Below are 15,359 nucleotides of genomic sequence, written 5' to 3'. Positions count from 1 at the left end.
TTTTTTATTCTTCTAAACCGTGGATGCATGGGTTTCATATCGACACCTTGTTTTATATTTTGTTCCAAGATCAATTACAGGGTTACCCACGAAAAATGAGATTTTATGAAATTCATTTTGTCATTTTTCTCAAATTGCTGCAGTTGAACACTTGTTTCTTTCTTTGTCAGTTAACAAACATTTAAAAAACTAAATTAAATACAAAATTCAACCTTTAGATAGTCATATTATAAAAGTTATGGTCAAATGTTTCATGCTATCTGGGTAACCCTGTATTTTCACAAATATTTTCTCCAGACCGTACAGGCCTTCTTCTAAACTACCCACTTCACCTGTTAGGAATTTATTTTATTCAAATTAGAAATTAAAGATATTCAAATATTTATGATTTAAATATTTATTTCAACGCGATTTGTTTTAACAAGAAAATAAAAATTTTTTTTTAAAAAACGTTGATATTATATATTATTTACTTGTTAAAACAAATCTCACTCAAATATTGATATCTTTAAAAAAAAATTGTCTAAATGAATGAATGAATAAATAAAATGTAGGAAGAAGGAAGGTGAATAAATGAATTAATAAATAAATGAATAAACGAATTAATGAATAAGTGACAAAATGAATAAATGAACAAATAAATAAATAAATAAATGAATAAATGAATAACTAAATGAATAAATGAATGCCTGAATAAATGAATAAATTAATAAATGAATAAACGAAAAAATAAATAAATGAATAAATGAATAAATGTATAAATGAATAAAAGAATAAATTAATAAATGAATAAATAAATGAATGTAGAGATAAGAAATCAGATGCTATCAGTGCCTCACTAGCTAGATATCAGGTATTTACATCAAATTATCAATTTCAATTAAATCAAATTCAACTTGTTGATAAAAATCAATTATTTTTGAAAATGGAGGGAAAATGAAGATTAAGAGGTAAAAATTGGAACCTTCTAATGTTTCCAGTATTTTAAACTGCTAGTAAATAATAATTCATTTGATAGATGCAGTTTTTGCGGAAATAGAAAGTGATAAGAAATTTGTTTTTTAGGATAAATTTTAAATTTTTTATTTTCACTCTTTTATAGGCCAGTCTATCCCGTCCTGAGTCTCCGAATTTCTATAAAGAACCTAACGACGATATTCCCTCCAATGAAACTAGAAGGTAAAATATTAACGAACCTAAGAAAAAACCTAGATGGACACGAACATTGAAGAAACCGACCTAGGTGGACACAAACATTGAAGAAACCGACCAAGGAACAGACTTTAAATTCCAGACTTAAAGAGATTGTAGAAAAGTGTGGCATCTCCGATTTATACAACGGTACCCTTAAAAGCTTTGAATGATCTAGAATAAATGGGATAATCATGTCTTAACTTTAAAAAAACAAAGTTTAATATATTATAGCGGTATCTATATTATATAATATAATAAATTATCATATATTGCAATTAACCTAACCTAATTACTTCTGTAAATAACTACGGTCAAACTTGTTTTGTGATTAGCTTATCTACACTTGTATATTACGTTGTAAAACTTGTAATTAATTACGTTGATTAGCTTAACTTGTAAGATAGAACACAAGATACATTCAGTTGGAATTAGACTCCGTTTTGATTACTGTGTGAGAGTAATTACTTCATGGTTAGTTAATGAGAAGTGTCCTAAATCCCCTTCTTGAAAAATAAATATAGATTGGGAATTGATAGTGAAGCATTGGTACAGATAAATTGTGTGAGGATTGACATTGGTAGTAAAGCATTGGTACAGATAAATCGTGTCCGGATTGACATTGATATTAAAGCATTGGTACAGATAAATTGTGTCCGGATTGACAATGATAGTGAAGCATTGGTACAGATAAATTGTGTGCGGATTGACATTGGTAGTAAAGCATTGGTACAGATAAATTGTGTCCGGATTGACATTGATATTAAAGCATTGGTACAGATAAATTGTGCCCGGATTGACATTGATAGTAAAGCATTGGTAAAGATAAATCTTGTTCGGATTGACATTGATAGTGAAGCATTGGTACAGGTAAATAGTGTACGGATTGACATTGATAGTGAAGCATTGGTACAGATAAATCATGCTCGGATTGACATTGATAGTAAAGCATTGGTAAAGATAAATCTTGTTCGGATTGACATTGAAAGTGAAGCATTGGTAAAGATAAATCTTGTTCGGATTGACATTGATAGCAAGTGTTATTGAACTGATTAGATCTTATCCCTTGTAGACCAACGAGAGGGATTGAGTTGTACCTTGATTGATACGGCTCTGAAAGACTTTTATGAAGTAGGGCATTTACTACAAGTATACCTGTGTAAATCGGGCATTCCCCTTCTTTGAAAAGAAGTTACACTTGAAATTACGCCTAAAGTCCCTTTAAGAGAAACTGTAGTAGAAACTGAGCGAGAGGAAACCTTTCTCTAAGAGAAAAATTACTAGACCTAGAGAAAACCGACCTAGGGGGGGACAAACTTAAGGGGCCCAGATCTAGGGAGAACAGTTCTAAAAGGCTGACTTAGTAAACCAACTAAGTTATGGAATGAATGATTGAATGATAGATTGAATGATAGATTGAATGATAGATTGAATGATTGATCAAATAATTGATCAAATGATTGATCGAATGATTGGTCAAATGATTGATTGAATGATTGATCGAATGGTTGATCAATTTGATTGATCAAATGATTGATTGAATGATTGATTAAATACTTGATCAAATAATGGATCGAATAATGGATCGTATGATTGATCGAATGATTTTAAGGTATGGAGGTACTCCATCCCGGCGTTCAGATTTATCAGCAAGGAGTTCAAGTCTCTGGCAAGAGGAGGGAGGGGCTAGGAGGGAGCAAGATGGAGCCAGGATGCCTAATAACAGCAACAGGAATGAAAATTGGGTCTGAGTAAATCTTGTAAATAGCCTTAAACTCTAATTTTCTAATCCCGATATCTTTATCACATAACAGTGTAAGCCCATTGGTATTTGAAACTTTCCGTTTTATAACGGGACGAGCACATCAAAATCAATTTATCTCCATGAGCAGATACCAACAAGGAAATGGTCTTCACTTGGTAAACTCCACTAGAACAACTTCATCTTTAGGTAGAAATATAAACAGGGAGTGGGTTCAAAACTTTGATTATCAAAACGTTGAATAACAAAACGTCGATGATACAGAACGTCAATTACTACAAAACGTTGACTACTACAAAATGTTAAATAACAAAACGTCTACTTCTTCAAAACGTTAACTGCTTCAAAATGACTAAATTACAAAATGTTGAACACTACAAAACGTCGACTACAACAAATTTACAAATCATAGACTACTACAAAACGTTGATAGTTTCAAAATGTAACATTATGTTGGGTTAGGTTAGGTTAGAGGGGGCTGTGGCTAGGGGGCCAAGCGCTGTGGCCTCTTAAATGTTGAATGCTGATTTTAACTGATATTTTCACGCTATTTAGCAATTCAGTCAACATTTTGTAGCAGTCAAGGTTTAGTAGTATTTGACGTTTTGTAATTTCAACGTTTTGTTATTAGACGTTTTGTAACAGTGGATGTTTCGAATCATCAATGTTTTTTTTATTCGACACTTTGATAATCGAGGTTTTGATAATCAACATTTTGTACCCACTCCATAAACAGGGTTAGTCACAAATAATAAGACTTGAATATCCACCTGAACTGTTTAATCTGAAGAAGTAGGTATGTATTGCATGGTTTGGCAAAGAAAAAAGTTTATAGCTAGCTGGAGGGAACCATGAACGTAAAGGACTAAATATATTGTCTACAGTCGTCTTTGAAATTTTATTCTTTGAGGGTAACCCTGTACACCAAAAGCAATTCGAATCTTTTAAACATGTCAACTGCAAAATATTCAAAACAGTAATGATAATAATAGATTGGGACCGGTCTATGTGCATTGTGCAACCTAGTTGCATGAATTGAAACAATGTGCGTTAAATGAATGATGTTTTATTATAGTTTCAAGTTATGTATGTATATTTAAGGTAGAGGAGGATATGTTTATATTTTACAAATGCATAGTCAATTGTGTACCCTATCCCCCTACCTTTTGTAAACATACCTTGATTAGGTCTAACTAAATATATTAACACTGTTTTAAATATACTTACTTATCACCAGTTAGATGAGAGCGTACGCATTTGGACCAGTGCTATGCAGAGTAGCTCTAGACCTTCTCAATTCGGGTCTGAGAGGGTCCCTCTGCATAGCACTGGTCAGACTTTGCATAGCACTGCTCTGAATGTGCACACTCTCATATGACTGGTGCAACGATGAGTAAGTATGTTTAAGACAGTGTATATCCTATTGTAAACATACAGATACTTTTAATTTTAGAAGGGAATGGTAGCACAGAGAGGTTATGGGATACCTTGCCATCAAGGAGACCTGATACAAGGAGTTCTAGGACCCCTAGCAGGAGATTAGGGACCATGGATCAAGAGCCTGGGACCCCTAGCCGAAGGTTAGAGACCATGAATCAGGGATCACCAGATGCAAGCTCTGACAACCTTACACAATTCAGGTACACCATGTTAAGAAATCTGAAAATAATATTATTATTATCAAATTTACTAAAAGCATTTAAAAAGAACAAAGATTATGTTCGAGTATATCATATTACTGTCGCTAGAAGTAGATGATTGATTTGGTGAACCGTCTTGGCTTACTATCTATAGTATACTGTACAACTGTACAACTTGCTCTAACTGCTTAAAAGTAGGCCAGCCACGTTATATGAGCCACGGATATATAATAAAATGGATGGATCATAGACGAGTTTCGATGTAATTTTCTGGGTGGGGTGTTATGCAGTACATTGGAGTTCTAGCAGACAATGGACCCTGGACCAGCTCTTGCATAATTTCTTTCTTATATAGCCAAACAGTTATATTCCACTGAATTTTAGAAGGTGCGGGGGATGGTTTGTTTTAGTCCCTTGTGTAGTTTTCAATGTTTAAACTTTATTTCAAAGATAGCTTAATTATCGTTGCCCCCCGACCTTTTTAAAGGCTTTAACTTAATTAATACTGAGGATTCAAAATAATAAATATATTATTGACTAAGAGTAAGAAGGTGGGGGGGGGGGCGAAGNTTACCTATATGTACACTGTACAGTCACACAAATCTTTTAATTTTTAAAGAAGTTTAAAAATGAATATAACATTTTTCGTCAAAATCAAAAAAAGTTCACATTTATCGAACTTTTTAAAACAAAAATTGAATCACATATTACCTTGAATTGCTGATGACTGGGGGTTAGAGGATGGTATGGCTCCAGGTCGTAGTCTTTTAGAAACCCTATTAAGGTCATCAGGAGAAAAATGGTCTGAGCATATCACACTCCATTTTTTCGGATTCCAGGAGGAAGGTTGGCTTGTAAACCATACTACTCTTAGGTCTTTTTTCGGGAACGAAAAAAAGATTTTATCTTGAAAAGTACTATTATTTTCACTTGATATTACACTGCAGTACCTCATGTTCATACATCACAGGGCGCACTGTTTATCAACACAGCTGTACAACTTTCCTACTCTATGGACCCTGAACTTTCCTTCAGATATTAATTCTTTGTAAACAAAAAAAAATCTATTTTGAATAATAAAAGATAAAAAATTGTATAAAAGAAACATTAAAAAAAAACATAAATATGCCCCTAAAATAAACACAACAAATCTAGGGTCCGGTTTGCTATATCAGCTGGTAGGCCCATGGAAAAAATTACCAAAATAAAATTTGTACTGTGGCCGAGTTCAGTGTAGATAGATAGATAGAATCATATCTATAAGCGGGCCGTGATATGAGCCAAAATTGTCAGTGATATTCCCAAAATTTTTAGTGATATTCCCAAAATGTTTAGTGATATTTCCAAAATTTAAAGTGATATTTCCAAATTTTTTAGTGATAATCCTAAAATGTTTAGTGATATTCCCAAAAAATTTTGTGATATTCCCAAAATTTTTAGTGATACTCCCAAAATTTTCAGTGATGTTCCTAAAATTCTCAGTGATATTCCCAAAATGTTTAGTGATATTCCTAAAATTTTTAGTGAATTCCCAAAATTTTCAGTGATGTTCCCAAAATTCTCAGTGATATTCCCAAAATTTTCAGTGATATTCCCAAAATTTTTAGTGATATTCCCAAAATTGTCAATGGTATTCCCCAAAATATTTTGCAGTTGCTGTCGACACACAGCTGCCTTGGTAATAAAAAACGACCTTTTTATTTTCAATAATAATCTCAGTTAATCAGTATTAGCCAATTCTCGCAAAGTATTCATTAGGTCAATTTGATTTTGTTTAATTTCAATTCTGAAAACAATGTAATGATTTTTTTAGAAAGTTCATCCCCATCAGTCTGAAAATAGTTTACACAACTTTTTATGCTTCTTATGCATATTGAAAAATTCGATATACCAATCTCATTGCCATGCAGTAAAAAATTTGCCCCAATTTAAAAAGTTAGAAATTTGATTTTTAATCCCTCAGATGTTTACCATGAATTAAAAACTTTCTAGATACCCTTATTTATCCTCGGCCTACTCCTTGCCAAGAAATTGCAGATTACTCAAGGTAAAAAATGTGAAATTTGAAAAATGTGAAAGTTCTGCAAATAGAAAAATTAAATATGTTACAAAAATTCTACGTCACAAGTGTTCAACAATATTAATTTCAGGCAAACAGACAAATATCTGGTACAATTAGGTAACATCTTATCCATTTTGAAATTCTAACTTAATTCCTTGTTTCCATTTTACATGAATTATGTAGTAAATTGGACCACAATTCCAGGGAATCTCTAGAAAATTTGAGCTCAAGCTCTCAAAACCTGGCTTTTACAGAGTCAAGAGAATCATTATTAAAAAGGTGAGAATATTTTCAGGGAAATTAATCAAGATATTCTCTCCAATATTCACGAAACTAAATGTGTATCTTTGTATAAATATGATTGGGATTTAAATCTAACAACTATTTGGTACAATAAAGTTGAACGGGTACTTTTTGCATAAAATTGGTTCGATTAAACCCCTGCAAGTTCCAATCATAATTATGAAGCACAATTTACCCTATTTCTTTAGATATCCTTCTTCCTCCCTGTGTGCCTCACCTGTATCATCACCAGCACCTAGTAGGTCAGTAAATTACTCTAAGCACTTTTGGTTGAGAAAAAGTTTAGTCAAGAGGTCAAAGTTTTTTTTAATTCAATATGCTTAAAGTTTGTTAGGTGACAATTCCAGTCCGTTTAATAAGGATTTCTTTTGGACGCAGTTAGAAAAATCCAGACCTGAAATTGGTTGAATCGTCCATTTTGTAGACCATCGACCAATTATGGGGCGTCAACATAGCTCTAAATTAAGGATGGCATAATTGTTTCTATCTCTCTAACATGATTTCTCATTATACAGGAAGTTTGTTGGTTCCTACAGCTGTAGAAACTCTCCAACCAGATCTACCAATCAATCAAGTGCTCCTCGAAGATCTGAAACTCAAAGCAGATATTCTTCGGAAAGATCAAGTAGAAGGACCAGTCCGGAGCATACTAGTCGAGGGGGAACTCTAGATAGTCAGAGCAGACATGGCAGTCCAAATTCTTCTTCCCAAATTAGAACAAGCAGAGTATTTCCAGAGCAAAACAGGTACATTCCATATACATCCTTTGCACTGCAGGCTTTGGTGAAATCATTATTCTTAAAATTTTTCATTGTTTTATTAGATATGATGACAGCCTTGAGTTAATAAGACCGTCAACTAAAAACTACTCCAGAGATTCTGTGCCGAGCTATTCCCATTATTCCAACCCTCTTAGTGTTCAGTCCAGCAGAAACACTTCTCCAGTTAGCAGTGGCAACTCTGTATATTCTGCTAGATCAAGCAGACATGTGTCCCCATCTAGATATACTCCCTCGCATTCTGCTCGATCCAGCAGAAATGCCTCTCCTAACAGAGGATATACTCCATCACATTCTGTTAGATCCAGCAGAAATGCCTCTCCGAACAGAGAATATACTCCATCGCATTCTGCTCGATCCAGCAGAAATGCCTCTCCTAACAGAGCATATACTCCATCACATTCTGCTCGATCCAGCAGAAATGCCTCTCCTAACAGAGGATATACTCCATCATATTCTGCTAGGTCCAGCCATTATAATTCACCGGTTCATTATCCCTCTGATTATGTCTCAAAATCCAGTAGGCACAGCTCTCCTAATAAATTCCCACATGCTTATTCATCCCTATCAAGCAGAGATCCATCCCCTGCCTCTTCGTATACCTCTTCAAGTTACAAATCTTCTTCAAGATATGTATCTGAGAGGACAGATAGGTTGAGATCACAGGAATACAGCAGTAGTAGGAATGGATCCCCTCTGAAGACTCAACCAATTAGAATGCAAGAATCACCTGTAAGTGTAAGGCCAGCAACAGAGGTTTCATCAAGAGCTAGTTCACCAGCATCTAAAAGAGGAGGTTCACCAAGCAGTCGAAGATCATCCATAGCAAGTTTAAGGTCTTCAACATCAAGCAAGCATTCTCAGAAAAGGTACGAACATTAAATTTGTGATCAGATTGGCAACTAAAAATTTTCTCTTAAGAGGAAAGGGAGGAAAGGTCTCAGGTACAACTTCCCCAATATAAGATTGTAACAAATTGATTGCCGTGAGGGTGAAAGCTTTTCATTTAATCCCACTCATTATTCTCATTATTGCGATACAATCCTGTTGGGAAGCAAGGAGATTCAAAGAACTCAAAATAAAACTTTTTTTTTAGAAGCAAGACCCCTCATAGTAACAACATAGTCACTAAAAGAAAAGAAGAAATGTTTCTGCCCGATACAGGTATATGATTGATAGATTAAAATTCAATTATGAAGATACCAAATCTTATCCGGATTGAATGCAGGTGGTGGAGCACAGTGCGTGGTCTATGTAAGAGAAACATTTCAAATCCTGAACTTGGACCAACAGCAAACACAAGATATCCCACTTGAGCTACTCAGGTCTCAGCTAAAATATTGAAATATATATACAGTGAGATCCATAAAATTGTGGAATAGGCAGAAATATGTTGTGTGCATTTGATGTTGTTCACAAGCAAAAGATTATACATGGAGCCTAAAAATCACGGTATTAAGTGAAATGGGCCTGTGAAGACTGAACATTGGACTGTTCATTGGACTGTTTAAATTAATAATTTGAGTCTTACCATTTCTTTCTATTCCATAGTTGTATGAGTTCCACTGTACATAGACTTATGAGATCAAATTTAAAATGCTTGAACTAGAAGTGGTAAACCACAATCCGGTTTCTAATTTCAGATCAATTTCATCAAATTCTGTAGCATCCATCCTGCAGCCCCCAAGTGCCAAGAGTAATGAGAGAATTGAGATTGGAAATAAAACAGAATATGATAGCACTGAAGCTTCTAATCTGGATTTAAAGAAACGGTAAGGGAAAAAATGTTGTCCCAACCAAATTCGCAGTTTTATGATTTTGAATGAATTGAGTTTTTCAAACAAACTCAAATTTTCTAATCCCTATATCTTTGCAACCCTATGTTGTAAGCCTATGATATTTCTACTAGAAAAGATAGCGTAAGTTTGAAAATGAAAGGTCCACACTATCAGAGCTGAAAACTTTTGAATGGGATATCCTTAATCCTGATCGGATAATTAATCTGGAGATTAAAAATGAGAGGAGAACAAGCAATATTTAATCTCGAGATTAAGAAAAAGAGTGGATTAAGCATTAATCCCGATATCCACCATTCAAAAGTTTTCAGCTCAGGTCACAAAGGGATTAGAAATATTGAATTTGTTGCAAAACCTCAGTTCCTTTACTAATAAAACAAAAAAGATCCCTTTAAAAATTTCCTGCCACCCTCCCCTCATTTAATAAAAATTTACACTTAAATTAAAAATTGAAAACCATCAAAATTTTACAAAAACACAAAGTATAAATATTGTTTTAGGCTCGTTACAATTTGATCATACAGACTCTACTTTTGTTTTCTATATATATCTAGGAATCTAGATAGTGTTTCAAATATAAATATGTATATATATATATGTATATCTAGGAATCTAGATAGTGTTTCAAATATATATATTTATATATATATGTATATCTAGGAATCTAGATAGTGTTTCAAATAACTCAGGTTCAGATGGTAAACAACCAAATCATACGGATACAGAGGCAAGTTATCTAAAGCCATAATTAATTTGAAAATCTAAAATTTATCATAGAAATCTTGTAATTATTCTTGAAAATCTATAAGTAATTTAGGAAATCTAAAATTAATCTAGGAAATCTAAATTTAATCTAGGAAATCAAACTTTAATCTAGGAAATCTGAAATTAATCTAGGAAACCTAAATTTTATCTAGGAAATCTGAAATTAATCTGGAAAGTCTAAAATTAATCTAGGAAATCTGAAATTGATCTAGAAATTCTAAAATTAATCTACGAAATCCAAAATTTATCTAGGAAATCTTAAATTATTCTAGGAATGTAATTTATGTTAGATAGTTAGATAGTTTACAAATCTGTTTTCATATTTTATCCTCAAGAATCAAATAATGTTTAGAAACAGACCTTTCAGTTCAACACAGCCAGCAGAGATTCATTACAAACTCTTCTCCTTTCTCTCAGGTAAAAACAGCGACAAGAAATAAAATGAAAAGATGTTTTTTAACATATTTATTTTTTTAATTTTTATTGCAGAAATTTAGATATAATAGTATAAAACCCATTAACATTGTCAAATTGTCAAATTGTATTCAAAATAAACGTCTCTGAAAACATTTTCAGGAAACCAAAAGAGAAATCTGTTAATGATGAGATCGAGAAGCGCAATGTTACAGATGTTACTAAGGATGATTATGATGATGATGATGATGAAAGAGTTGAGGATAGAGAAGATCTGGATGATTCTGCAAGAGCAGAGTCAATAGTAAGCATAACTAGGAACCAGATTTAATCAATAGTTTAACTACAAAGACCAAGTTGAACCTTTTCAGCTTGACCCAGTGATTCAACATAGTTAACACGATTCAAATATTCAATGCGGTTCAACGTAGTCTATGCGGTTCAACATAATCTATTTGGTTCAACGTAGTCTATGTGGTTCAATGAAGTCTATGTGGTTCAACGTAGTCCACGATGTGGTTCAACGTAGTCCACGAGGTTCAACATAGTTTAGATGGTGTAACATAGTCTATGTGGTTCAACGTAGTCTACGTGGTTCAACATAGTCTATGTTGTTCAACGCAGTCTACATGGTTCAAAGTAGTCTAGGCGGTTCAACATAGTCTACGAGGTTCAACAACTTCTGCATGGTTCAATGTAGTCTTCGCAGTCAACATTGTCTACCCAGTTCAACTACGTCTATGTGCTTCAATGTAGTAAACGTGGTTCAACTACGTCTACATGGTTCAACCTATCTATGTGGTTCAACTACGTTTACATTGTTCCATGTAGTCTATCGGCGTAAATGTAAGTAGTAGTAAAGGACCCATTATTAATACTAACCTAGTCTACTCGGTTCAACTGCGTCCACTTGGTTCAACATAGTCAATGCGGTTTAACTGCGTCTACACAGTTAAATGTATCTACACGATTTAACTATGTCTATATGGTTCAACTACATCTACGCGGTTCAACTACTTCTCATTATTTATTAAATCTGGTCTCAGTACTAACAGCACATCCAGGAGTAGAGAGAATAAGGACAGGTCAGAGAAATATTTTATCCCAACTCTTTAATATATATTGTATAATGATATATATAAATATAATGAATTAATTAATCATATATATATATATATATATGCTATGTTACTCACAATGGATGAGACTGTAAAGACGACCCAAAACTCTAAAAATATGATAATTTATGGCTAAATTTTCGTTTTCTGCATTCAATTGAGTAATACAAAAATAAACCTGTTTTGGCCAACTAGGAACCCTGAATGCAAGAAAACAGAATAAATAAATTCCGTACAATCGACTCTGAAGTCTCATCCTTTGTGGGTGTATATTATTATATATATATTATATCCCGACTCAGTATACTGTAGCGGGATGTTATGCTGTTTTACTTTCCCTTGGACTTATTTTATATAAAAAGTTGGTTCGTTTTGGTTCATTTATTGCCTATATTTCCTGTAAGGATCACATTTTGGCATAGTTTAAGAAAAGCAAGTAGTTTGTACAGGGGAATTGTACAGACTCCTTATCATTGGTTAACATGAACATTTAAAGAAGAGGGGATTTTTGTAGACGTCATTCTACACGTGAATTCTAAATGTTTCCCTTTCTTACACTGTTATAATCATCGTTTTTCCATTTTCCATTTTTTTACAGTGAATCCCAGATATATAAATTCATAGCTAGAGTTTTTTATAATGTCGTATTCTCAACATATTTAACATCAAATGCCGCGGAAAAAAACGAGTTTAATATATCAATTACTGTCCTTCATATTTAAGGACTATCTATTTACCTTGTATAAAAAATAAAAAAGCAGTTTCTTTAGAATTATCAAAAAAACTTATGATACATTTTCATAAATCGTACTCAACCATTTGAAGCTGCGAACATCTCAGCAGCTTTCTTTTTGTGCAGGCCAATGATAAAGCATAACAGCTGTCATAAGCTTTTAAATAAATTTCAAGACAATAATTTATGCGCTCTTGCTATGTATTCTTATAAAACAAATGAGTTGAGTATTTGCCAAAAACTCTGATTTTCAAATCCCTTTATATCTTTGCAACCTTATGACGTAGACCTTTGAAAATTCATACTATGAAATCTGTTAGATCAAATAATTTAGGCTTGCAATATTAACTGTTTTCACCATCGGGTTGCAAAGATATAGGAATTTAGAAAATTTGAGTTTTTTAAATTTTAAAATTTTTTTCAAGGGATGATGAAGTGCGAGATCCACATTCTACAATCCGTAGACAATCTGTCATTATTGAAGGTCTATCCATGGAAGCTGAAGATTTAAAGGTTCAAATAGAATAAAATAATACTTCACACACTATAGGTCCAATAGATCCACATTCTACAATCCGTAGACAATCTGTCATTATTGAAGGTCTATCCTTGGAACCTGAAGATTTAAAGGTTTAAATAGAATAAAATAATACTTCACACACTATAGGTCCAAAGTGACCATTATTAATCTAATCTGGAGTAAGGGTTTATAATTTGTAATAAAATTATCAATATTTTACTAAATATTTTAAATTAACTTGCTGAGAAGATAATTTTTATGAAACTATTGTGTACTTAATCATTCTTCCTCACTTCATCGTGAATTTCATAATGAACGTGCTATAAAGTTTTGATTGGTTCCCAGATTTTCTCCCAAAAAATTAGGATATTTTCAAAATATATTTTTTTCAATTGAAATGAAAATAAAATTGAAATCAACTTTATTTTTTGACTTCTGATTTGTTTCAAAGCTTATTTGATCTTGAAATAGCCATTGAAATATGTAAGTACACAAACGTTTCATGAAATTACCTTTAACAATATTATTTTGGTACGACGTGCTATAAAGTTTTGGACTTAAATTTCTATATATCACAGGTTCTCGCCTTTTTAGATTATATTTTGTCCCTTGCTGAAGCTCTGAAAAGGCTTGAACCTTCTCGATGAAGAGAAAATTTCTGTCCAAAAACTTTATAACACTGCGAACCAAAATAACAGTGTTATAATTAGTTATAATAAATTAGAATCTTTAATCTTTAAACCTTAGTTATTCCTGATTAAGGTGGAGAAAAGTTTTTAAAATAAAAAGTAAATTGAGAATTGTTTAGAAAAAAGTTCAGAGCCTAGAGGAAGAGTTGAGTAGTATTCCAATGGTAGAAGAACTTCAAGGAAAACTTTGCCAGGTAAGGAATTGAGTCTTTGCCACAAACACAGATTTCCTAACCCCAATGATTTTGCAACCTGCTGGTCTAAACCTTTGATATTTAAGATTTTGATTATTTGATCTAATCATAGAGAATAAAATATATATTAGAGGGGAATTTAATAAATCTCTCGGTTTGAATTTTTTCAGTCCATTTCAGCCTGAAAGGGAGTTCAAAGTGTACAAATCATGTAAATGTTCACAAATTATATGCAGTAGAGTACATTAATACAATATGTTCCCTAGACTATTCATTTCAATTTCGAATTTTTGAAAGCCGTTAAACTTTATAATGAATTAGGTGAATAAAACATATCATTTGATTTATAGTTATAACGGAAAATCATCGTTTGTAAAGTGAAAGGCATAGAGTTTATGTGAAATGATCATTGGTCAATTGTGAAACCAGCCTATTTCATAATTTGGGTTTCTTTTAACAATAATTTTAGATTTTCTATAAAATGATATTCCAGGGCCCAAAAGGTTAGATAGCATAAATATGTGAAGTACACCTGTAGTATGGAAACAGTACAACAAAATGGCCGTTTTACACTTTTTCTAGTAAATTCCACTCTACTATTCTATTCTCTTTGGATCTAATAGAATTCCTATTTTGAAATATCTGAGGTCTACGACGTTGATTTGCAAAGATAAAGGGATTATAAAATTTGTGTTTGTGCCAAAAACTCAATTCCTTTCTCATTTAAAGGGTCTGATTGAGGAGAAAAGAAATGAAAAAGGTAACGAAATAATTATTTTATACCTCATGATTCTCAAAAGATAGAAAAAACATCAATTGCAAGAATTAAAAATAGTGAATTAATCTAGCGATACCTAAAGTAAGTTTCCTCAGCATTATCTTTAAAAAGAATGTACATTCACATTATTAAATATACATAAACATACACGAATTCTTAATTAAGAACACAACCAAGCTAGAAGATGCAATCTAAAATAATAAAAATTTCACAATTTTGTCCTGTAAATGACAAATTACACAATTTCCTCTTCAAAAGTTCAGAAGTTTGTTTGTATTTGTCGACCAAGGGCAGCCGTTGTACATTTGAATTTCCGAGCTGGGTCAACCTTTCCAGTCCTAGTTTGTACTGCACCTAGTTCTATGGACAGGACTAGCCGGTGCAACAAGGTTGACGCGGTCAGACTTCATGCTTCACATAGGTTGAATATACTTCTACTAAAGGGGCAGAGGTGTGTGCGACATGTAGAATTCATCTACATGGTTCAATCGTTGTATGCAAACTAGTATAAGGATTTTCCGGTCTAGTTGTACAAAACATGCAGTCTAGACTACCCAGTGTAAAGTCTAGACTACNGATAGATAGATAGATAGATAGATAGATAGATAGATAGAT

General features: G+C 32.8%; 1 protein-coding gene across 1 annotated transcript; it reads left to right on the top strand.

The window, feature by feature from the left end:
* The first annotated feature begins 291 nt into the window (after positions 1 to 291).
* LOC111706306 (uncharacterized protein DKFZp434B061) lies at positions 292 to 14,785 on the top strand. Its single transcript, XM_023479148.1, has 22 exons — positions 292 to 339; positions 808 to 853; positions 1,103 to 1,179; positions 2,804 to 2,923; positions 3,084 to 3,142; positions 4,407 to 4,593; positions 6,586 to 6,640; positions 6,744 to 6,772; positions 6,860 to 6,934; positions 7,147 to 7,200; positions 7,474 to 7,704; positions 7,782 to 8,606; positions 8,834 to 8,901; positions 8,966 to 9,062; positions 9,381 to 9,509; positions 10,194 to 10,260; positions 10,651 to 10,715; positions 10,875 to 11,030; positions 11,759 to 11,797; positions 12,989 to 13,076; positions 13,892 to 13,966; positions 14,696 to 14,785. Exons 4-22 carry the CDS (start codon positions 2,904 to 2,906, stop codon positions 14,768 to 14,770), a joined length of 2,394 nt encoding a protein of 797 aa, XP_023334916.1. The 5' UTR covers positions 292 to 339; positions 808 to 853; positions 1,103 to 1,179; positions 2,804 to 2,903; the 3' UTR covers positions 14,771 to 14,785.
* Positions 14,786 to 15,359: the final 574 nt, after the last annotated feature.

This window comes from Eurytemora carolleeae, unplaced genomic scaffold, assembly GCF_000591075.1.
Source record: "Eurytemora carolleeae unplaced genomic scaffold, Eaff_2.0 scaffold260, whole genome shotgun sequence".
NCBI classification, from domain to species: Eukaryota; Metazoa; Arthropoda; class Copepoda; order Calanoida; family Temoridae; genus Eurytemora; species Eurytemora carolleeae.
Note: the sequence above shows the minus strand (reverse complement) of the source record. Positions and strands in the feature narration are given on the sequence as shown.

Bases quoted from the DNA above. Each gene is read 5' to 3' on its own strand.
- LOC111706306 (XM_023479148.1), top strand. From the start codon at position 2,904: ATGCCTAATAACAGCAACAG. The intron at 6,773-6,859 runs GTAACATCTTAT...CCACAATTCCAG, and splicing joins CAAATATCTGGTACAATTAG to GGAATCTCTAGAAAATTTGA. The intron at 9,063-9,380 runs GTCTCAGCTAAA...TTCTAATTTCAG, and splicing joins ATCCCACTTGAGCTACTCAG to ATCAATTTCATCAAATTCTG.